Below are 25035 nucleotides of genomic sequence, written 5' to 3'. Positions count from 1 at the left end.
ACCTCTGGGTGGGTAGGTGCTGCCACAGAAAGCTGAATTGCATTATAGAGCTTGGGGAAAGCATGCATGCTCTTTTTTTTTCTCTCCTTTATTAACTTCTATTCCACACTTCTCCCAGATTAATCCTCATTTTCAGACTCTCAGGCAAGGAAGGATGAGCAGAGCAGTAGCCTTTAACTTTACCTTTGGGTGATCATTTAGTGAGCTGTGCTGTCACTGCTTTCAGGTAGAAACTGTCATGGAGAGAAGGATCAAGTGGCGTAATTAAAGTTGTATTGGTGCCAGGAGAGGTCTGAGTGGCAGCTGTGTAACCTGAAATCTTGGTGACTTCACAAAGTAGCAGAGGAAGAACAGGAATGCTACATGTATTGACAACTCTGTGTTTTGTTGGTTTTGAGGGTAAGTGAGGTATTGCTGAGTTCTAAGAATTTCCTTGTAAAAATAGTGCATTCTGCTGGCATGTCTGGTTAAATTGGTGCAAGGTAACTGGTTTCAGTCAGGATGCAGAGTCAGTCCAAAACTGTAATAATTAATCTCAATGCTATTTACTGCAAAGACTTGCTCACAACTATTTAACTTCACCAACTCGGCCTTCACGTGATGCTGGGTACCTTTAATTGGAAAGAAGACTACGAACTGTTGAAGTAACTTAAGTAGCTGAATTCCACCTTGTTTTGTTAAGGTGTCATTTCTATTTTTAATCTCAGGGATTTGTATGAAGCTGTAATGAGGTGGTAATTCAATTCATAACTGCATTACGGTTTCAGCTTTTTGAAAAGAAACCTCCCTATGGTCTTAATTGTGATGGACATGTAAAAAAAAATATCCAAAATACAGCATTTTGGCTTCCAGATGTTTTATTGCACAGGGGAGCACTGTCTATAGGGAGTGAATTCAGCTGACTGAAGGGCACCATAGATGGGAAGAATCAGTGTTTTATGAATGTTAGATGTTAGCTGAAGTTAGTCAGGAGACTATTTCTTGTTGTTCTGTTTCCCTGTCTTTGAGATGGTCATCAGCTGAGTTGAAATTAAGAAAATGGGCATTGTATTTTGCATTACAAAGGGGAGGTATTGCTCTCTAATCTAGCTTGGTTGTATGCCCACACGAGGCTGTTTCACTGCTGAGAAGATGTCACAGTCTCTATAAGGATGACAGAAAATGACTTGCATTGTACTGTTTTAATTCTTATCTGAGATGCAGCTTGAAGCAAACATCTGAAAAGTTATGTAAGGCATCCAGTTCCATTTAAACTCTTCATTTTCGGAGAATGTCTGTATAATTTTTTTTTTAATGAAAATAGGAATTTGTATTGCTAATCTTTTTTTTTTTTTTGCTTTTAAACTCAAGTGAAGTAGTTTCTTGTGACAGATGGGATTTTGAGTTGGATGGGTACAGTTCTCCCTTTTAGAAATGGAGCCATAGTCTTGTAGTCTACTTGTTAGTGTTGTTTTTTCAGTACAATTTCATAATAAAGGCTGTGAATGGAAGGTGTAGCTTCTTGCTTGAAGTGACTTTGCAAACTCACAGGAGCATGGCTTAATTTTTGTTCTCCTCAGGAGATCATCTCCTGCCCTGTCCTGCTCAGAGCACCGCACTGTCCACCACGCCTCCAGGTTCTTGTCAGCCCAGCAGTGCCTTCTTATGATGCTGCAGAGGCTGCCCTGTCCCAGGGCTCAGGCTTTTGTCCTTGTATTTCATGACATTCCTGCTGCTCTGCTCTGCCTCCATCCTGAGTGACATCCTGAGCACCCCTGGTGGTGTCTGCAGCCATGGTGATGTGCTTTGCACCTCCTCGTGCAGCCGCTGATAAAGGCCTCAAGCAGGGTGGGTGCTGGGGGTGCTTACAGGACTGCATGTCCCACTTGGGATGCTATCTGATGCTATTCTGAGCACATGCTAGCTGTATCTTGACCTTTATTATCTTGTGAAGCTGATTTTTAACTTCATTTCAGCAGTTTCCTTCCTTTTGGAGGCTTACAAACCGGTGATTAGGAGTTTGTTCTGTAGGTGAAGCTGCAACAGCATGACCTGAGGTCTTTCAGGTCCGGAGTTCTTAACTCATCTAGTTAACACCAATCTCAGGCCCTTAAATACTGCCTAAATGACCTGAAGTGTTCTTTATTCAGCCAGCAGTATTAAGTGCTTGCATTTCAATATCAGTGTGTAAGTTGAAATTTCATCTCTTCTATAAAAGCTGTTTTAAAATATAATTTTATCAGGCCTCTTAACATGGAAAAACTTTCTTTCTAGGAATTCTGGGAAAGATCCACATAAACAGGGAAGTGGTTTAATTTTGTTGTTCCATTATGTTGTTAAGTGTATGAGACCAAATTAAACTTTTGCAGTAAGTGTTAATTTTAGAAATCTTTGGTAGTGTTTGTCAGTAGATGGTACAGCGAGTTCTCTCCAGCTCATGGCAATTACAGGAGGGAGAAGTTTTCTTTAAACGTTTTAATGTTTCAGAGTTGGAAAAAAATGAAGGCCGTCAAAGTTGCTGTAGTTTTAAATTGCAATCAATTGTGTACTCTTATTAAAAACAAACTGATTGCCTATTTTTCATTCATATTTTAGAAGTAGTGCAGAGAAAACCTCTGTTTAAATATTGGTGGGGGTCTTTTTAATGTTGTTTTGTTTTATCTTTAATGTGAGAGTCTGTTTGGTGAATTATCCCTAGGTATAATTCTGCTGTACTGTGTTCAGCTCAAAGCCTGTCACAGAGGTTGCCTTAAAAGGCCTCAAAAAATCTTATGGTTTGATTTCTTCATTTGTGGCTTTTATAAGGCGGAGGAGGAAAAAAGGATCCCATCCTGACCTTGCCGTGTAGAACAGCACACATCAGTAGTGATATCTTAATTAGTTGATATGCACTAAGATTTGAACCAATGATTAATTTGCAAGGTGACTATTTAAAACCACAAGCTGTTTGCTCACCACCATTTGCTCCACTACCCTTTTCCCCAATGAAACAACCACTCCAAACTCAGTAGCAAGCAGTGGCTTCCTGGTGCTCTGAAACGCCTTCTACCAAAGGAACCCTCAATGGTTTGCTGACAGTCCACCTGTAAAATGATCCTGAATCACATCTTATCAGGTCAGAGACTTTCCAAGGAGCCACAAGTGCTCAGGGCTCACTTCTTCCAGGGGAAATGTGGGAGTGGGTCCCACTCCAAAGCTCTCAGTGCCTTAATACGCTGATGCACCTTCTCTGTGGTTTAAAAACATTCTGATGGATGGCAAATAAAATTTATTTCAGTTTGGTTTTTTGCTTGTTTAATCAAAATGGGGAAATTGTACTTTTGACAGGTTGAATTTAAATCCCCTTTTTGTTACCCTCATAAGATGTATAATTATTCCCAGCAAATATTAAGTTTTAAACCCAACTTAACTTTTTAAATAGAATTGTTGGGATGGTTCAGAAGGCATTTGAATGCTGTTTGGATCCATGGTGACAAATGCTCAAGAGCCCTTGAGGAAGGCATTTGTCCTTGGCCTTGTCCTGATGTGTCCCAGCAGAGTTTGTGAGGGCAGAAACTTGAGTTCTAACCCAGCATCCCTTCACATACAGAGACTGTGGATTATATAATTTGCAAGACAATTTTTAAAAAAATGTTAAATCCGTAATCCTGCTCTTCAAATGAGGAACAGTTATGTTTAGGAGAATCATCTACGGCATATCCAAAGCAGAACCATCTTCTAACAGCCTGTCATGAGGATTCAGTTATAAAGCAGGTTCAGATTGTGTTCTTTTTCTTTTAATCGTCTTGAGCCTAAAGAGTGCTAAAGAATGTACCAAAAGTGATAAATAATAGTATTGGTGTTACTCTAGGAATAGTGAGAACAGACTTGGAGTAATTCTTGGATTTTCTGTAATCATTGATGAGGAAATTTTAGGATTTGGTAAAACATCTGAGTGACTTGGGAAGAGAGAAGGAGGCCTGATGCTGTGTGTGAACTTCTTCAGCTGATGATTGGTGGAGGTTTTCTACAACCTTGCTTTGCCTTAATATTTCTTTTGAAATATGGTAATCCCAGAAGTTTTTCCTTCTCCGTTATTACAACTGCGTTGCTGTTGGAAGCTTTTTCATTCATATCAAAGACAAGGAATGGTATCTGTGCAGAAAACCAATTTGTATTTTTCACTTCATCACGATTGTCCTGGTCAGAGTGTGAGGTTTCTGTCAACGAGTTATGTAGAGTGTATCAGCTCAGGCTATTAAAATCCTATGTGCACAGTGGTAGCAGTCTGTAGTATGTCGGAGTAGAGGCCAAATTACCACTTCTTCTAAGAGTAAAAAATTGTGTTTGAAATTCTCTTTTGTGGACTTTCAGGGTATTTCTGTGCTGATGTGTGCTCCAGAAGAGTCTCAGTTGGTCGTCTGATCTGCAAGCTCATCTGACTTCTTGCTCATAGCCAAAGTGAGTTTAACACTTGGCGAAGGGAAGCTTGTTTGCAACCTCAGTGCTTGTTTAAGAAAGCCGTTATTCAGGCATGGCCTGGCACACTCACCATGCAGCAAATTGTAGGCTTTGATAGAGCTCTGGAAATGTCACTCATAAACTGCAAAATCTTTATTGCAGATAACATCTTGATGTCAGACATTGCGTGGCCGTGTCACCTTTAGGCGGGACGTGCAAGGAGAAAAAGTCATTTTGAAACAGAAGTTCAGTAATGGGATAAAGTTTCAAAAGTAAGCCAACAAAGTGGATGCTTTTTAATTGCTCCTATGGTAATTGAGCCAGCTTCATAAAACGGCTAATTAGTTCTACTTGTCCAAAAGGCTTATTTTGGTTGCTCTGGCTGCTGGTGCTGACAGCCAGTATCGCTTACTGCAGCCAGCCAGAGTAATTTGGCCTTCTTTCATCAAAGTCAGTTTTTTCCTCCTTCTGCAAAATCCCTGGTTCTCTGTATGGTAAAAAGTTACATTTGATGAGTAGTTTTAAGTCTTTTCTTTACTCAGGCATCTTTGAAGTGTCATTATTTAATTTCTATTGTATGGCACTTTAGAATTACATTTCTAGCTTTAAGCTAACTTCTCTATTTGACACGGCGTCAAGACTACAAATTATACATAATGAAAACTGTTACATCATAAGTACTTTCAGTGTTGGTGTCTTGTAGTACTGTCAGCTTTGATTTAGATGTAGAACACAGAAGAAAAATTGACTGAAAGACTGAGGGTGACAGTTCCCTTCTCTGTGTCCTCTCCCTCACCCACATAGCTGCTTTTTGGTGAATTACACTTCACTGTTGGTTCTACCCTCTCACACCAGCCCTTGTGGCTGTCTGATGTTGTGCTGAGCTGATACTACTTGCTAGACCAGCAGAAGTGACTTGAAGCACTTGTGAGTGGCTTTCTGCAGGCAGGATTGGATGAGGACAAAGCTGGGGTAGAAGAAAGGAGCATGGGAGGAGATAGGTGGCACGAGGGCTGGCAGTGCTTGGGTGACTTGACCTAGGAAATGTATTATGCAGGGAGAAAGCAGAGTTGAATGGATGGGTCTGTGTATGTACATGTTAAGAAAGGGGAAAATGACAATTATCTTTGTTAATAATGCATCTTTAAAAGAACCTGCTTCTTATCTGTGGTGGTTCTAAGGACCTCAGCACTCAGCTGTTGTCACAGGGCCTCCTTCTGATTTGTGTGGACACACAAGGTTTGTATATGTTTGAGCTGGAGCATATCACTGCGGTTCTCCCTGCCTTCATGCTGTTAGGCTGCTCTCTCCCATTGCACTAATGGATATTTCAGATAGTAGGAGGGAAAGTTCCTGTGTTTCCAGAGAGCACAGGCAGCTACAGCTGGAGGCTGCCATCCCCAGAACCTGAACTAATGATATGGGTGATAAAACTGACTTCATCCCCAAGGTCGCTATTAACAGTGAGGTAGGAACTGAGTAAGAGGTGCAGACTAAGGGGCTATAATGTCCAGTTATATGCTAAGTTTAGGAAAAGAGTACAGACAGCCTATTTGCTATGTAATCTTTGTGTCTGGTTTGTAGTATTTCAGTATTAGCAACAAGTTGTCCTAGAAACGTATCCTGTACAGATAGGTACAAGCTTCATGCAAAATGTATTGTGTGGATCAAATCCAAGCAGTAAATAGACAGCACTTAAAGATCTAGAGAAGAGAGAGAATGCAGTAGAGGTCCTTAATGTAATGAATCTGCTCAGAGACTGTCCATGTGGTGGAAGCCTGGGCCCCCTGGTCTGAACTGCTGAGCTTTCACACAATAAGCTTTTATGTAGAATTTCCAGAGCTTTCATTTGTCTTCTGCTGGAGGGTGGGTGAACTCTTCTCTGGTATGTGCTTACACTTAGCAAAAAAAAAAAAAAAAAAAATCTTGATAATCAAAGTGCATGGCCTTAAGCCTGGGAAGGATGGGGATGATGGAGGCATCAAGTCTGGGAATTCAGCTTTTGTGGCCAGGAACCTCGTACTTTGGTTCATGCTCTGCTGAGGGCAGCTGTGCTCTGCGGTTAAGTGTCCCATATTCCTCAACTGTCTGTACAGGGATCTTAGATACCTAAGTTCACGACATTAAATTGTATTACAGCATTTATGTGGGGGGAGCTTCAAAACTGCAGTCATAAGCTACTCTGTTTCCTCGTGTCACTTCTCAGCCTAAGGCCTCTGCCGTCTGAGCATGAATAGGAACAGACAAGGCTGGGAGTTTTCTGACCTCCAGCAGCAATCTCTGTATCTCTGCATAGATGGTCAAATAAACAGTATCAGAGAAGAAACAGGGCTGTTACAATATTACATCTACCTGAACTGTACAATGTTACATCCAAGATGAAGGTTGATGTCAGTCTTTGGCTGTTCAGTGCTGCTTTCCTTCAGTTACTGCTTTACTAAGTGTCTGTTGGCTGTGCTGATGAGCTGTAGGTGATCATCTTGTAAAGCAAAAGTAAGAAACTGTTTTTCTTCTCATTCAAAAAGGCTGTTTTCCTGTTGATCTTAAGTGCATAGAAAGCTGTCTTACAAGTACTCTTCCATTACTGTGGAAGAAACAGCTTGAGCAGGCATGACATGAGAGTTCTTCCATAACCTTTTTCTTTTTGGCAGTTGTGAAGCTTTGATGTTCCTCTGGCCTGCCAGGAGAATTTACTGCTGAATGAATTCCTTGCTTGTGACAAGAGAAACACCTGTTTCTGCCTCAGCAGAACTCCTCCTCCATCAAAGAACATCTGGCAGTATAAGCCCTTAAACTACTGTTTATGACTCCCCTTTCTCTGAGGTACTCCAAATACAGCTTTGGAAGTGTAGTTTTCTTAAAGTAAGCATCAGTGTAATAGGGGTTGCTGGCTCTTTCAAAGAAAATACAGCACTAGAAATACATCATCCTGCCCCATATTACCCTTAGAGCCTATATTTTGCTATGGAAGAAATGTGTTCTCTTACAATGTTTTTAATAACTAGGAATAGAATTTTGTGTACATGTATATAGAACTTTCAATGAAATGTAAACAACTTGGAACATGATAACTACAGAAATGTATTTAGGACTGCTTTGGGGACCAAGTACCTGGATAGCTTGTCCTTTGTTCCTATTTGGCCTGCTGGCCATCTGCTTCATATCACAGCTCTAGCAAAGCAATCAATGCTTTTTTCAAAAGGTATATTTATTAACCATGCATAATTAGACTGTAGAACTCACTTTGGAACCGGTGCAAATAAAAAATGGTCTCAGAAATGGACAAACTCATGGAGAATAGTTTGCCCAAGGTGCTTAAGTATGGTCTGGTGAAATCTCCAAGTCAATTAATTCCCAATCACTGGAGCCTACTGCCAAGAGACTTTAGTTGATCCTACAGTTAATGTTGTCTGATATTTTTGAAACATTCTCCTCCAAAGAATATTTATGCTGCAAATCTGGAAGACCTGCTGTTTTTCTGCCATGCGTTCTTAATCTGAGCTCCCGCTTCAGTATTAAAATGCTTTTTAACAGTTCATGAAAAATAACTCCTGTTTGTTACAGAAAGCTTTCTCATCTCTTCCAAACAGAGGAGGGCTCTAGCATGAGTGTTTACACTGAGGAATCACTGAATACATATAGGCACACTAAAGAAATTCTCCTTGATCCGCACTCATTTCCCACCTGGCCACGTGTGGCTGCTGCCCTGTGCCAGCAGGGAGAGGTGTCCTGCCCAGGGAGGGACGTGAGTCAGCAGTTAGGAGCTGGTGCAAAGTTCACTCTGCTTCCATTTACCATGTGTGTTCCGAAAGTTAAACTGTAGCTCACAAATTAGTTGTGGCTACGGTTGTTTCTTCTGTGTGGTTGGGAAGGTGTGTTCTGTAGGATGTGAACATAGAAGTAAGGCCAGCACTGAATGCTTAGGGCTGTGCTGGTGGGCTCATGGAAGTGCTGGTCAGTGAGTTTGTCCCTGTGAGAGTGCATTATTAATCCCAGGCAGGGTTAATGTCTGAGTTCTCTCCAGACTCACGTATTTGGAGCAGTGTCAGCATATTCAATATCACATGCTGCTTGTTCTGTGCTCACTTATTCTACTGACTTTGGAAATGATATAGGGTAATCCACAGTAAACGTATCCTGGTTCTTTCTAAGTTGTTTTAATGTGTTGAGCCCTCTGCTGCTGCTACACTGCCAATATTTTTGAGTAAAATAGATTAAAGCTAGCTTATGTATAGGAATACAGTCCTGCATCTGGGGTGTAAGTCTTGAGGTAGGTATTTAAGAAGGAGCTCTGTTGCTGGCTTTGTCAAAGCCTTAGCTGACACAGGGCAGGCTCAGCTAGGCTTATTTTCTAAAATGCCACGGAATCAGAAACTCAGGATAATTACTTTGTATTAGCTCAGTCCATAGAGAGCTATTTATCCACCTCCACCAACGGTGGATGGAATGATATTTTAAGGAATTTGGTGAGAAACTGGCAATATTGCATGCAACTGTGTAGCTTCTCTCATGGTTTAAAGATAGAGGATGTGCTGATGAATTTGTACTTCCTAGAAGGCTACATTAATAGGCAGAATTAGAATTTAAACTTAGTTTTTAACCCTTTGTGCAGAATGACTTCAAAACTTTGTTTTTCTCCTTCAAGAAGTGTCTGATATTCTGCTGATTTCTTACAAATGTTGTTGGAGATCTCTGTGCAGGTGATCTGTCTACCAGATGCTCCCAGAAATAACCTCCTGTCATCATTGTCATCTCACCTTCAGTACGTAGCAGGATTTGGCACTGCTGCCTATGAGCAGGGAGAACATCTATGGAGAACATGTTCAGGACAGCCTTCTTGAGACTTAGCATAGAATTCAGAGTTTTAATTGTCAAATATAAGCCAGTCACAGAGTGCTAAGCTCTTTAATGTAGTACCCACGTCCATGTTGTGGCTTTCATTGGGTGCTTGATAAGAGGAATAAGGTTGTAACCATCTCCTGACGTGCCTTAGAATTCTAAGTCAGTAGGTGTCATTTTCTTAATTGGAATCTAAATTCAGAAGATGAGCTAACTTCTAGTAGAAATGCAGTGCTTCCACCTGAAAGCTTTTGTTTGTGATGTTTTCTTCCATCATGTACATGACTGATTCATACATGAATTTCTTAGTTTTGTTTTTTTAATCTTATTTATAGCTTGATAAGAAGTATCAAAACCTGCATCTCCCTTGTATAGCCACGATGTTATTTCTTTTAGGCCTTGTAGTTAATTCCTTATTCAATCCCCCAAAAAAGTAGTTCTTAGCATTGACCAAAGAAAGCTTTGCAAGGTGAGGATAAATATAAGTGACGTAGCTGTGTTTTCATTCTGCCATGAGAAATAATGGCCAGCTAACAGAAATTGAACTTCCTACAGCTGCAGAGTGATAGAAACTAATTTTTGTTTGCTAAGTGCCACCTGAAAGTAGTCTGTCTGTCTGGTTTTAATTATTCTATCAAGTTTATCTAATTAAAGTTAAGAACTTCTACAGCCAAAATCATTTCATGTTTTTGAAGATAAATAAGCAAGCTCTGAGAACGTCTCTGCAGCGATCTTTCAGTACTTAAAATTTCCTGCTTTACTTGAATACTTTGGGCTTGTTGTTTTTTTTTTATTAGCTTGTAATATTGTGTTGGAATACATCAGATAGGCAAATGGTGCCATTGACCAGAAAAAGATTGCTTTGGTGTGGTTCTGTGATGACCAAGTTTAATAAAACAAGGCCTTGCTTTACATTCTAGTATGCTCACTGCATTTTCCAGTCTCATCTGCTTTTGTTTGATGCTTTTTGTCTGGGCAGACCAGCAGGACATCTCTCCTTCGGGGGAAGCGATGAACTTAAAGCACAGCATTTCAGGGCGTTTGTCAGAGCAGTGTTGTTTTGCACAGGGCTGGGAGTGTCAACAGGTGTGCAGAAAATTCTTTTGTCAAACTGCGTGATTTAGGAGGTTAAAATGAGCATTACAAAAATCTGTTGTCAGTAGGACTAAAGATAGGTGATTCTTTAAATAGATCAGGAGCAAATGAGCTGGAGCTCTACAGCAGAGCTTTGGGATGCTCGGTATTGGGGAGTTTATTCATGAAATATATCTGTGTTGAAGCTCTGACTTTGCAAGTGAAGCAGACAGGCTGGCGAGGATCCAGAAGAACCTTCAAAAGTGTTTGTTTTCCTCTGCAAACACTGCTGCTGCTGAGGGGTTAAGAAATCTCAGCCCATTTACAAGCATGATGACCAGCAGCTATGCAATGGGAAGGAATATCTCCCAAGGAAAGTGTTAGAAACTGTAACTACTACAATTCAGAGAATGTGGAAGAAGTGGAGATTAGACAGTGTTTTTATCAGACCAGGATTTTGAGTAAGAACCAGAAATTTTGAATTGATTCCTATGTTATATTAGGTTTCCCATGTGACTTGTGGTCTCTTAAGAAGTTGAGCTTGATGCAAAAGTTAGTGGTGATGGTTCTTTTTTCCTCTGGTTTAAAACGTAGATTTGCACAGCTTTCTGTGGACAGTTCTCTCCCAAGCTCTTGTTAAAGATAATGTGTTCAGCTCCCAGAAGTTTGAACCTGCATAATGAAGTTGTAGACCGGCATACAAGATTAAAGGGAGTTGTTCTGGTAGCACTAATAAGAATTTCTAGCACTTTTGATGACAAATATGAGACTTAATGGAGGGATAATCTGAGTAGGGAGTATGGGAAAATGTTGGCAGAAGGAAAAACTTTGATGCAAGACACTTAATAAAGGAAATTAAATGGTTGCTGGTGAGCATACAAAATCATAAGTGAGAATGAACCAGGATGTAAGCAGAGCAAACTATGTGATGCAAGGAATAGATTATTTTTTATTTAAGGGTTATATATCAAATCACACAAATATGCTATGGGTGTATATGCAGCACTGCTCTGAGTTTCAGTTCCCCTTGAAATTGCATCAGCAGGTGAATCTTTTCTTATAGACAGAAACCAAAAAGAAGCCGAGCTGATGATTTACATTCCCACTTCATTTCCCAAAACTAGATTTAAAAAAACTGTATAGGAAATATCTTAATTTCATTGCTGTCTGCTGAGTTCTAGTCTTAAATGCATATGAGCACTGAATTCAATATAGTGAATTCCCATTTTCTTCCAACAGTGTAGAAACTATTCTGCCCATTTGTAAGTTTCTTCACCAACACTTCTTCTGTCGTGTACCCTCCTTATCCAGGGAACTATGCAACTGTATTGAAAATTGCCTTAGCATATTTCATAGCTAAGTATAATAGCTTTGTAATCAGTGATAAATATCTAATTTAAAGATAATTAAAAATGCCTGTCATATATAAGCATGTGATGTTTAAGTAAAAGTTGTTTCTGCTTGCTTAGGAGGTGATAAGATTGTAGACTAAATGTGATTAATGTTCTTTGCAGATGTTGCTTTATATGCTTAGGCTCTCAGAAGTAGAGCAGTCTAGACTGTCTGTCTGCATTCTCCTGCTGCTTTGATCTTGATTAAAACTGGTTGTATTACATTTATCATCTTCCTTTTTGAATGCCAGGAACTATCTCAACTGGTTTTTGTATGTATGCGTGTTTATATAGAAAGATACTGAGTACCTTTGTTTGAATGCTGTAAAAATTACATATTTAGATGTCTTCAGCAAATAGCAAAAACAGATGGTTTTTGTCTTGAAAGCCTTAATTCTATCACTTGGCTTATTTCAGACACAGCAAATGTTATTCAGAATGTTAGTGAAATTCATCAGGAGTGAATCAGGCTAGCGTTTTAAGTACGCTTTTTCCCCTCCTGTTGGATAGATAAAAAGAATAGGTGGCTGCTTCTGCTCTCTGAATTCTTCAGTCTTCTTGCTGCAGTCATCTGTATTTCTGTCAGGTCTGATACTGGTGTTCTATTAATATCTACATTATCTATCTGCTACCCCAGGATTTCTCTCCGTGCCACCCCTCAGTGCTGCACAGTGCTCGTGTGGCACTGCCAGCAGTGCTACCTGCAGAGCAGAGCTCTCCAAATGCTGCTTTGGTGTTAAGGCTTCCACTGCTTAGGGAGATGATCAGTTCTTCACTTGTGCATAAGCATAGCTGGGAATGAGTTTTCAGCATTTGGGTAATTAAATTTAAATTTCCTGGGTGTTTTTTTTTTGTTGTTTTTCTGACTTATCGAGTGAAGATTGCATGGGTTCAATTTGAAGGCATGTTATATTTCATGGGTGAGATTTAAGTGAGTCCTGTTAACAGTAATACATTATTTAATGGATGGTCAGTAGAAGATTTGGGGTATTTCCATGAATTATTGAAGGAGATGGGGGTTCTTTTTTATTACAACATCTGTTGTTGCCACGGGGTGCTCTCTGTGTTTGTGTTAGTGCTGTTTGTGAGATGTGTGCGTGTTGTAGCATCCAGACCACAGTAGTATCTTAAATCCAAGTATGAGAATATGGCTGTATTACATTTTGCTCCTCAAGTGCACCAAACAAATGAGTAATAAGAACTGGATAATAAGTTAAATACTGCATACATCATAAACTCCTCTCTACCCAGGGTGCCTGCGGTCGTTGCAGCTCAGGAGCTCCCTGAAAGTTGCTGAAATGAAGATTGCAGTTGACATAACGATTGAGGAAAATTAATTAAAAGATTTGAATACAGGTCTCACACAGCAAATTTGAATTTCCCCCTCTTTTAAAAGCGTTATGCAGTACTTAATTGATGTACTGGCTGAACCGGAGTTGCTGTTCTAAATGTGTGTGCTTTGTAGCTGAGAGCTGTGTGGGGCTCTCACAGGAAGACCTGTGTTCCCTGAGAGTCATTTCTTAATAAAATTCTGCTAATTTACTTTAATACTATGAATTAACATCTTGAAAAATTAATGCTACAAATGTAATGCAACATTTTGTGACAAATGCATTTTTAAGGTTTTCTTGCAAAGTTAAATGAAGCAAAACTGGCTTAATCAAACACTTCCTTTAAGTCATTTTTTTCATTAATTTGCATGCTATAAAGCTGTTTAAAAAGCTTAGGATTATTGTACCATGTCAGCTACGTTCTATGCCATGAGGGTACACAGCACCAAAATTCACCTTGATCACATGTTATCAAACACATGAATTGCTAAACACAAATCCAGCAGCAGTTATTATTTTGGTGTGATTTAGAGCAGTTTTATTGCAGACATACAGTCTGCAGTACTCCTGGGGACTTCAGTTCTACTGAGCATCTGTGCATAGGTCTAAATGGGAATGTAATTTGATGGCTCAGTGATGAAATGTTGAGGTTGTTAAAACCTTGCAAACATGTTTTCAGTACCTTTTAGTATACAGTATGTTTTGTAGCACATATTTGCTATTAACTACCTTTGAGTCCTGATGGCTTTTCCATCTCTGTCGCTGCCTTGCTTCTTACTGAACATCAAACACCATTAGGAAACATTGCTTTTTTTTTTTCCTTAAGAAAAACAGTGGACATGAAAATATAGATTGTGTTTGTAGGCAGGTAAGGAAACTAGAAGCCTCTATCCTGGGTTATGTTTGTATTGCTTTGGCTCTCATGCCAGATCAGTGCTGATATACTTAAGACAGCTGTTGCAGCAGTCGCTGCATCTAACTGTGGCTCTGACAAGAAATGTGCAGTTTGCCCCATGAGCAGCATATTCCTAAAGTCACTGCTGCAGGGCTGTGCTGGGGAGCAGCAGCACGGCCTTCAGGAAGCTGATCTGAAATTGTTCCCATCCCAGCCAGTTATTCTTAAAGCTTTTCAGGCAAAAACAAAACAGTGAATTGGTTATGTTTTAGTGCTTAGTGTCCTGATGTTAGTAACCTGATTTTGGTTTTTGGAATACTTCATTTATAGGCTTATTCTTGCAAACATATTCGTAATTAGTAATAATGCAAAAAAAAAAAAAAAATTAAAAATCCAGTGGATAGAAAAATCTGCTTCGTGGGAATACACAGCTTAACAAAAATATTGCAGAGACTTGCCTGATGCTGGGATATGTTAAGAAATAGCTTTGTTGTTCTGTCTCTTTTTTTATCTTGCTGTGAACCTCCAATACCTGAATGTTTGACAGCTTTTCAATCACTCTTATCAGCGTTTATTCTACATAAAAATGGACGTAATGATCTGTAGTAAAATCTTGTCAATTCCCACTGTTAGTTAATCTAATATCTGTAGGGCACGGGAAGGAAATGTTGGGGGTTAAAAGTAATTAAGATATTGCTGGGCTCTGGTGTGTGGTGCTCAGAGCCTGTACCTGTGGCTTAGGTACAGAGCACACATAGGAGCTTGGAAGAGAGAAGGGTACATACCTACCATGCCTTACTTACATACTATAAGGCTGTTTGTATTGTAGCATCCAGTAGACATGGATACAGCAACGTTTGAGGTTGGGCAGGTTTGTTTGGTTTTTTTTTGCTTTAGGTTGAAAGTTCAGCAGTCAAAAGCATCTGAACGTTTTTATGATGATAGGTATTTATTCAGATGGGCGATGTTGCAGTTTGACATTTATGGAAGTTTAGTGGCTGAAGGAAGGAATTACTTCCACTCGTTTGTGCCAGTTCAGCTGTTTGTGAGGCTGTGCTGCAGAATCTGCTTTGTTGATTGCACTACAACTTAGAAATGTACTTTGAATGTGGCCTTGTGTTAGAGCAGACACTGTGAGCTGCTAATGTGATGTGGCTGTGATGTGTGCAGTCTTAGAATGCTTCTGAAGGAGTAACAAAGGAAAACAATGTTGATACGATGCAAGTCTTTGGGAATGTTTCATCTCAAGTACCGATGCAATTCTGGCCAACCTTTTCAGGAAGGATGAACTGGGACAGGCCTGTTACACTGAGTGCTGAAATGAAAAGGAGAGCAAAAATGAGAAGACAGGAAAAACTTGTAGCATCAGCTGTGTGAAACATCAGATGTAAAGGTGAATGCTTGCCTCATAGACATCATTCTGCTTTTGTTTGACTCATTGTGCAACTCTGTTTTCTTTGCAAAAACAACTGTTGATACAGTTTGCATTGATACTGACTGATTCAGAAGGCAGAAGGTATATCTGTTTGTAATTGAATTCTGCTCTTCTGTTGACATTTTTGCAGAAGTAGAAGGGATTCTCCTTGTGTGGAAGAGGAGAGTCTTCTCATCTCATGGTACACCAGTGAAACGTTGGTCATATTCAACATGATTCTGGAGGGCGTGTGAAATAGACAGTGCAGGAAAGGACATGGAAGAGAAGAGCTTTCACAGATCCCAGCCTGGACAAAGGACCATTCTGATGAGCAGCACTGTTGTGATTCACAGCTGGGTGTCACTGGGGTGGGAAGCAGAATAAAGCCATCAGGCAGGCTGGTTCCCTCTTGCTGCATGGAAAATTCAGATTGTTTTATGCAGTCTGTAGAGAAGGAGGAAAGTCATTTATATCTTTCAGCTGTCAAGATAGCATGTAACTGAAGATGATTTTTTTTCCCCCTCATAGTTAGCAGAATCTTCTGTGGCCCCTAGTTTATCTTTGGAAAATCTAGCATAATAGAGAAGGGTAAGAAGAAAAGCCAATTGAGCCTGGTGCATTGGCTGAATGCAAGAGGAGAGGCAGCCCCATACAGCACAGCAGGGCCCACTTGGGGACTGCCCTTACCAGCAGCAAGGCTGTAGGCTTCCCCTTGCTCTGAGGCTCCAAGTACCAGGTCATGTGGACAGGTACCTGCAGTCGTGTCTGGGAAACTCTCAGTCAGGCCTTCAGATGGAAATTCTGCTGGTTACCAGCAACAGCGTGATAATCATCCTTCAGAGCCAGTCATACCTTCCTCTTTGAGGTCTGATGTCCTTACATGGTCTATTTAGGCTTTAATCTAGGAGCGGGGTGCCCACAAAGTGCTTTGTTTTTTAATTTTAGCAGCAGCATTGTAAGGCTCTGTGTGGAAACGGGGGTACAAGCTTGTCAGCCATGGGAAAGCATCCATAGCTGCCTCGTCTGAGTTCAGCCAGGTGCTTATAAATGGTGCCACCAAACAGGGCACAGCAGAACCCCAGCTTGGGGCTTCTTTAGTCCCAAATACTAAGCTGAGTTTTTCTTTGAATTATGTTTCTACATTCAAACCTACATGCAGTACCAAGTGCCTGTATTTTGGGAGGAGCAGTGGGAAGGAACCCTGTAAGTCGAGCCTTGCCCCTTTTATCTGTGGTTTATTCCTTTTTCTCACTTCCTTTTTAAGTCTTGGCTGAGCTTTTCCTTTGAGGTCAGCTACTGTGATTCTTTTCTAGTGACTTATCGTGTGTATGTCTGCCTCAGGGTTCGTGCCAAAGAGACGAGGGTAATCCCAAAAGGAAACCTTCTGTGTGTTTCTGTCTTGGTACCTGATCTTCCCCTCGTTGGTGTTCTTCAGCCTCTGAATCTTGTAGAATTTGAACTTCTGTGAGTGTTGTGCTTAATGTCATTTTGGGGGGGTAAATTTTTGATCAGTTTATAGTAACTTCTGTGTTGTTCAGAGGGAAAAAGAAGTGTTTGACCATTAAGGTCTGGATGAGGTGAGTGTAGTCCCAAAGCTGTACTTCAAAAAACCAAGCTGCTTATAGAATCTGTCAACGTCTTTTTCCCTTACAAAATTGTTAGACAGTAGATGAGAGGACTTCCCTGTTTTGTGATGCTCGCACCTTTGCAGTGACAGGAGTGATGTGTTTGAACTTGAAAACATCAGCCTGTGTTTTAGTGTGCTCCCTTGAAGTCAGGAAGTGTGAAAAATAGCACTTATTTGCTTGAAATTTCTGGAGATTCACAGAGGTTGGCAACCTTCATTTTGGACAAAGTTGGTTGGTGCCATAGATACCAGTTGGTTCTCTCCAGTGGCCATTGCTGGCACAAGTTCTCCCTAAGCAATGTTGGTGCTGCCTGAGCAGGACATCACAAGCTTTCTTTTTTCCTCTTCTTTCAGTGGAAGGGAAGGGAGGGGCCATTGGCAGGGAAGTATCTTGCAAAAGTATTGTCGGCTCTTTTGTTTCATGAGAGCTTCAGACACTGCTGTTGTACCCCTGGCAGTCGCCAATATGAGTACTTTGTGTTATCACAATTTTCATTCTTTAATCCCATCTTTCTTAACCACTCCCATGGAGCCTTTACTTCAGATGTGGGTTCCTCAAACCAGCAGTCAAACTCCAAGGTTCTTCGCCTTCATGTGGGTCTTCTTCCTTGAACTGTAGCTTCCCTCCTTAGACATTCCATTAGTTCTGCTGCCTTTCTAACATCTGAAAACCATAGCTCTTTGTTTAAATTAACTGAAAGGTTAATAGGCTCTCCAAAAGGTTCTTTGGGAGAAGTCAGCAGGGTGAGTGCACAGCTGTGGGTGCAGAGCTTCTTCAAGGTGGCTAGTTACTGAAGCTTGAACTTGAAAGGTCAAGTGGCCACTTTTGCTTACTGATGACTGGCAAGTAAAGCGTTTCTTCTCACTCAGATGTTCAGTGTGTTTTAAGGTCATCTCTTCTTTGGATTCCAAACTTTTAGTTCTTTCATGTGACTGAATCTAATTTTGCCTTGTTACAAGTCATCAGTAGTACTTGCCTGAAGTGGTGTTTCTATTCAAAAGTTGGTATGCTTTGCATGATACTTAAGTCTGCCAAATCTTTCTTACTGGAACTACATCATTACTGTGCCTTGAAATGTTAAGTGGAACTTAACTGCAAAATGTGTTAATGAAAGCAAGATGCCAGGGTGTTTTGGCCCATTGTTGCACCCTGAAGAGAAATGGTGACACGCTGGAGCCATGCAGCCTTCCTGCAGCACGTGGTTCTGCTGTGGTTCTGCTGCTCACCTCGTACTGAGGCATCAAGCACCCACTGCTTAATGGCAGAACAAAGCTGCTGAGTGGTCCAGCTGCACCTCCAGCACCAGAGCTGCAGCCTTTGCATCCATGCCAGTGAGGAGAGAAATGGAGCACCGTGTGTGGTGCCAGCCCTTTGTTCCTGAACTAAGAAGCACCTCTATTTTGTGCTGCTCTTGTAGAAGCTCTCCATTGATTCAAGTGTTGAGCTGCCTCGCTCCAGAAGCTGTAGTGGAGCCTGCATTCACACTCACTATTAATACATCTTTTGCAAACTTCTATTTCTTTAATGTAAAATAATATATAAAATAATCTAGAGCGATTATGGCAACTAACTTATTAAAAATTATCTGTGTTAGTATCTGTAAATCCTCAGTTGCAAAGCCATTATTCTATTTGTAAGTTTTGTCCTAGGAAAAGAATCCTCTAGTAAGGCTTTTGAAAGCTCTTTAGTTGGAACACTTCAGTGGCATTTCTGCATTCTTCCCCAGTAACTTTCTGATTGACTACAATGCTGATTTGGTAGACTGTGCTAAAAAGGAGAAGATTAAGGAGAAATTCTAATCTGAGAAGGTAGAACATCTCCTCTATAAGGCAGTGTGGCAGCAGGTCAGGTGATTTGTTACTTTACTGACTTGTTTATCTTTTGCCTGATTCTTGCACTGCTTAGGTTAATTGCTGCCATGTATGGATTTAATGAATGTACTTTGGCACAGTTTAGAGGAATTACAGTCCTAGTCTGACCTGAAAGCATTGAGAACAACAGTAATAGGACTAACACTTGTCCAAAGCTCAACAAAATATGTTTTGAGGCATCTTATCATGCATAAAGAGGATAGAGCAGATCCTTTGTGTTGTAACTCAGTTTGCTTTATTAGATTAAAAATTAACTCTTTATTTTTCCTTTGAGAAACATTCCCTTGGGTGTTATCAGAAAAAAATATAGAAAGATAAAAACTTGCTTCCTGGTTGTGGAAACATCAAAGCTACCCCTTTGTTGTGTATTTTTGTAGTCTGTTCCCAGATATATTTCTGGGTCTAGAGGGTGTTTATGAGATCACTGTAGAAACAACTAGAATAATATATGTGGATAAGTACTTGAAAAAGGTGTCTGTGCTTTAAGTGAAGCTTTTCAGGTGCTATCTGTAGCTATACTACATTTTCTGACCTTTTTCTTACTTGCCTAGAGCAGTGTTATGGTTCACGTATTGTAATGAATGGGGGTGGCCTGTTGTGTTCTGTCTCACAGTGTCCAGTGCTTCTGCTGATCCGACATACTAATACATTAGTTCCTTATGAATTTGTGGATCTCCCTGCCCACACTTGAGTTCAGATGCACCCCAAATATCACGCAGTGTAAATAATCCTCCTGCAATAAGTAGAATGGTACCAGAACAAGCTTAACCCTATCATTTTTCATATAGCGGATGCACTCCTGCCTGCAAACCCTTACCATTTCTGTCTTTGTGCTTGTAGTAGCATCAAGCACCACTGAAGTGTGATGGACTTGTTGGGGTAGGTTGTACATCTGGGAAAGACAGACAGGATCCTTTTCCATGTTTCACTTTTGCCATTTGCATCTTGGGCTTGAGTAAGTGCATCTCAGAAAAATGCTGGATGGAAAAAGAGCACGGTTCTATCCACAAATAGGCAAGATGTTTTTTTTCAGCAATTCATGTAGTCCTGCTTCAAAAAATGGAAGCCAGTCCTTCAAATCCCTACAAAGGTGAGGTTTTCCAGACTGCTCCTAACAACTCTGATAAAGTTGTTTTCTGTTCTGCTGACAATTACAGTGCATCCTGTATTAACAGCAGTTCAGAAGTTCACTGGCATATGTTGGTTCTTTTTTCTATTGCAGCTGTCATTTGAACACAAATGCCTAGTGATACAGCAGCACGCAACCTGCAGTGTCACAGAATAGATTAAATATTATCTGTGCCAACATGCTGAAACCAAACTGTTATATACCTGTGTATTCTTGCCTTTTTTTTAACATGTTTTCTTCTCACAAGCTTTCAAACCTTAGGTTCATAAGAGCATGAGTTCTTGAGATTATCCTGGAGCTCTGCTCGTGGCTCCTTTCAGCAGCAGCGTTTTGCATTTTGAGATTCAGTAATAGGTTTCCCAAGTACCTGACAATTTCTGGAGAAAACAATTTTTCAACACTCAGAATGGTAATAGGAGTTTCATTAGGGGCATATTCTGCCTAAATTGGAACCCAAATAGATGTGTATTTGTTGTAAGCTCCAGCTGCCACATTCCTCCAACAGTTTTGGGAAGGGGCTGCCTGGTTGCAAACTGATGCTTTCTGTGCGCAGTAGGCTCAGGGCTGCTTCCTTGTGCAATGTCCCTGTTTCCTCTCTCCTTGCTTTCACCTTGGTCCTGCTTCTCTACTGTGAAAGCTGCGTCAGGACTGTCCTGGTACATCCACACGTCACTTCAGCCTGGCCAGAGCTATCCCAAATGGCCTCGCAGCCACCAGAGAAGGTATTATCACAGCTGGGTGCTCCGGTCAGCTCCAGGGTCCCTAAAGTAGTGCTTTGCCAACAGCCCAGTTAGATGGAGCTGATGCACAGCATTGACAAATAGGAAAACCCGAGTGTAGAGAAAATGTGTGAGAAAACTATTTGTGCAAATTTAATTTTATTGTAGTTTCAAATTTCACAAATTCAGCTTGTCCGTGGTCCTTCAAAGCAAGGCTTGGCAACGGGAGAAAAGGAATGGCACGTATGAGATACATCCAGGACTTCTGCTTTATTGCACTGACAGAACCAAATTGTTCAATCTGTTGCCTCATCTGTTTCTTGCCATAGCTGGGAGTTGTAAAGGTCAGGCCATTGCAACACAAAAGAATGTAATAGTTAACATGCTGCATCTCGCAGTGTTACCAGCTGGCTAACGCGTCTCTCCCGTTGAACATCCAGGCTCTTTCCCAAGAAGCATAAGCAGCATCCTCTGCCTATTTTGGGAATGCGTCAAAGTCAAAAGTTTCTGGAAGTGGCAATGCAGGGTGGCCAACATTGTCAGCCTGCTCTGATGCCCACTGCTGTGTTCTGAGGGTGCTGCTGCAGTGCTCAGCAGGAAGCAGTCCCTGCTGCCCTGCGAGATGTGGTCTTTTGGTGCCCGTACAGCAGGCTGTGCTTGCTCACATTTCCATTCTTGCTAGCTCGATGGCTGCCTGCAGCAGTGTGCTGGCCACCCCCACCCCTAGGGGTGCTGCTGAGTGCCTGGATGCCGAAGATTTGGTCCCATAGGACAGGGCTAGAGCTGCCCTGCTGATGGCTATACGGGGTCTGCTGGGACAGGAGAAAGGAGCATGGGTATGGATACAGCATGAGTAGTGTATCGAGATTATAAATGTATATTAGGTACTGAGTGATACAGAGAAATAGGTGGGAACCTGGCTGGCACTGTTACTGAAAACATTTTCTTGTTAACATCTCACCTTCAGTAGTGTCTCTTAAATCTATCGGCTTGGTGCACAGGCAGACTGAACATGCGTTGTCGTACTTCTGACCAATCCTAGTTTTCTTCTCTCTGTTTTACCATGTTTTTTTAATATATTAAATGATGAAGCTTGGATGAAGATTGATGACACCTTCTTGGCAGTGTTTGCAAGACAAAAACAGAAGGAAAAGCCAGGTGTTCTTTCCTTCTGCTAAGTGCATCACGCTCTTGGATGCGTGCAAACCATTCCTCACAGTATCCGCTGGAAATGTTTTTGAAACTGAGAACTGTGAGCTCTGCTGTCTGGGGTTTGAGGAACGGTCTCATGTCCTAATAGCCCAGATCTGCAGAATCCAGATTGATACTTCCCATCACATCAAAACTCTCAAGTTAGCTCCAAACAGAGTGTCTCAGTCTGATAATGCTGGTTGATTTTTGTGGTTGGCCATTGGTAGGCATTGATGGATCATTTATACCAGTAATTTAAAAGACACATCAGAATTGCTGAAGATTTTGTTTTTAAGAATAGCGGGATGGCAGGAAAGAAATAACCACATAACAACTAGGCAGTGTAGCAGGTCTGCTAGTCTGATACAGTGCATCAGCTTCTTCAGTACAGGCTGCTCAGTGCCCTGCCCTCCAAGCACCACTTGGCTCTCATGCCTGGAGCCTGCATGCTGCCTTTGTGGCTGGCCCTGGGCACAGGGGAAGTTGGGCACTGGGCTGTGGAGATGTGGCAAAGCTCCAGTGGCTGTCATCTTGCAGCTGGTTCTCTAGGTGGGACCACAGCAGGGCATTCACTGTGCCCTAGGAGGTGAGGGATCATTGCCTTACACCTGTTGGACACAATTGCCATTGTCTGCTTTGTAAATTGGAGTGGCTGAAGAGATGCTGCTTTGGCATTGTGTTTTTGATGCATCCAAACCATTAAATGATCAGTTGAGTTTAAGTTTCTAAGATTTACAAGCAGATTTTTGGGCAGGTGTAGCAACATAGGAGGGGGAAAAATGCTTTTTGGCAAATTCTGTTAGCTAATATTCTTTGGCTAAACTAACTCAACTTCTAATGTTTGGTATTTTAAGATTTCTATTCTCTTGCTGTTCAGGGTAAGGTATTACCATAACTTGTCCTTTTTCTTCAAATCTTGATAAGGTGTCCAAGTTGGCGTTTGAGTTAACAGAAGGGCTGTGATTTCAGTTTCAAAACTGACCTGGAATGCATGCGAGCTTTCAGTGCTTTCTTTCTTTGATTAAAAAACAAAGAGGGTGAAGGGGAAAGGGTAGAAGCTGTACTGATGCAAGCCTGGGTTTGACTGTTGGTGTCCAACTTGTTCTTCAGAGTGCTGCTAACCATGGTGTGCTTTTCTTACCTTGAAGGTGCCATTCTTGGCAGATCAGAAACACAAGAGTGCATCTACTACAACGCTAATTGGGAGAAAGATAAAACAAATCGCAGTGGCATTGAACCCTGTTATGGAGATAAAGATAAAAGACGACACTGTTTTGCTACATGGAAGAATATTTCTGGATCAATTGAAATTGTGAAACAAGGTTGCTGGCTAGACGACATCAACTGTTACGACAGGTAAGTTTTCTTGTAAGCTTTATTTCTAAGTTTATACTGTATTGCTTGTCTGTAATTATTACAACCTCTCTTCTGCAATTGGTAACTGAGACAAAAGATCAGTATGGTAGCCTGGAAATAATTGCACTTATACATTTGTCCAAAGACATGTAGGATTTTTTCCTCACTTAACTGTATGGACCCACCTTCACCTGAGTCAGTTTATGGTATTTACAGAATAGCGTGTGCTACTTTCATTCAGTTACTACATACTAAAACTTGTGTTTAATTTTTACATATTTAGGCCAATAGACTTTTTTTCTAGCAACTTACTTTCAAACAGTGCAAATAGAGTTACTAAAAACAGAATTTGGAATTTTACAGTTCACCTTTCCAAAGTCTTTGGAGCAGGATAGTCAGTACATTGTGTCTGTTTCCTTAAATCTGAAAGCGTTTTGCCTGTTTGCTAAAAGGCTCACCTCACTAGCAGTTCTAAGAGACACTGAATATTTTTAAATTCCACTCATTTTAGTGTAACAGATGGTGTAGCAAGTACCCGTGAGCATTAACAGCAGGACTTGTGCTTTGTTAGTTACTGGCTGAATAAAGGTCGTGACTCTTTTAAGAAATAGTATTACATCTTTTAGGAAATAGTACTGTGGGTCTTTGAAGTACTGTACTAACTGTTATTTGTCCAAAACAGTTACTATTTGGAAAGGGAAATAATTAAAAATAATAAAAGCGTGAAATATCTGTATTAAAATGAATTTGGAAATTATTTTTGGCAATATTTTAGAAAGCTTTACTGTTGTGTTTGTTGAATGAATAGAAGGAATCATTGTAGTCCTTTCTACCAGATAAAGTTTCCCCATGCTGGGATGTTTTTTCCTTTAACTGACAGCTTAAAGCTTAGTTGAATAGTACTTCTGATTTTCTGTTTCTGAGAGAAGCAGCAAAGCATCTGCAAGGTTGCTTGCATAGCATGGTTGAAATCCTGCTGTGCTGGATGACAGAGGACAATTTCTGAAGAAACCTTACTTATTGCTACTAGTATGTAGTAACAGTAAGCCAGGATGGGAAAGTACTTTGGTTTCATTTTAACCCCTTCTTAGCTGTAGATTTGCAGAAGAAGTGAAAATATTTACATTTTGGACTGATTTTATTTCTGCTAGATTTTGAACTTTTAGGATGGAAATAGAATTTCTCAAATTGGAAGTAGAGTTAGGTTCTGTACCATTGGCATTCCACTACTGCAGCTTGTATCACTGAACAGTCTGAAAAAGTTCAGCACTAAGTTCTCCTTTGAGCTAAGAAAAGAAACTGGAAGAAGGGATAAAATGCAGGAGGGGAACAGTTAAAGTAAAACCTTGTCTGTGCCCTCAGTAACTGCAGCTTGTCAAAAGAATGCATGCTGCTGTGTTTGTCTTAAATATCCATTAAGCCTTATCTCTGGCAGTTTACTAAACAGAGAGTTACGGTGTGATGAACTCCAAACAGCAGCAGATTAAGAACATCAAAGAATGAATGTGTTAGGGACATTTCAGCACAGTCTAATTTTATAGCCAGAGCTATAAAATAGCCTTGTTTTTGAAGATGAACCTGGAACTCTTGTGGAGGTCTAGCAGTATATAATGTCTGCAACTATCCCTGCAGGATCTTCATGCTCACTATCTGCTGTCAAGTTGTTGCCTTCTGCATTACTCCTGTTTTTGCCTCCTTACTTGAGTAGTTTGAGCTTGTTAGTTAATAGAAATCCTGGCCTGACTGAAATAAACCCTTTGCCTACATGTAATGCATGC

At 40.7% G+C, this 25035-nt stretch overlaps 1 protein-coding gene across 2 annotated transcripts in view; it reads left to right on the top strand.

The window, feature by feature from the left end:
* The window catches only part of ACVR2A (activin A receptor type 2A), a 53727-nt gene that overhangs the window by 6635 nt on the left and 22057 nt on the right, over positions 1 to 25035 (top strand). For both annotated transcript variants that reach the window (XM_090143490.1, XM_031590774.2), the window contains exon 2: positions 23050 to 23257. In XM_090143490.1, coding sequence (XP_089999616.1) covers positions 23050 to 23257 — 208 coding nt within the window. The remainder of the gene's footprint in view (positions 1 to 23049; positions 23258 to 25035) is intronic.

Source organism: Phasianus colchicus, chromosome 7 (genome assembly GCF_987193195.1).
Source record: "Phasianus colchicus chromosome 7, bPhaCol1.hap1.1, whole genome shotgun sequence".
NCBI classification, from domain to species: Eukaryota; Metazoa; Chordata; class Aves; order Galliformes; family Phasianidae; genus Phasianus; species Phasianus colchicus.
This window is presented reverse-complemented; position numbering and strand designations above follow the sequence as displayed.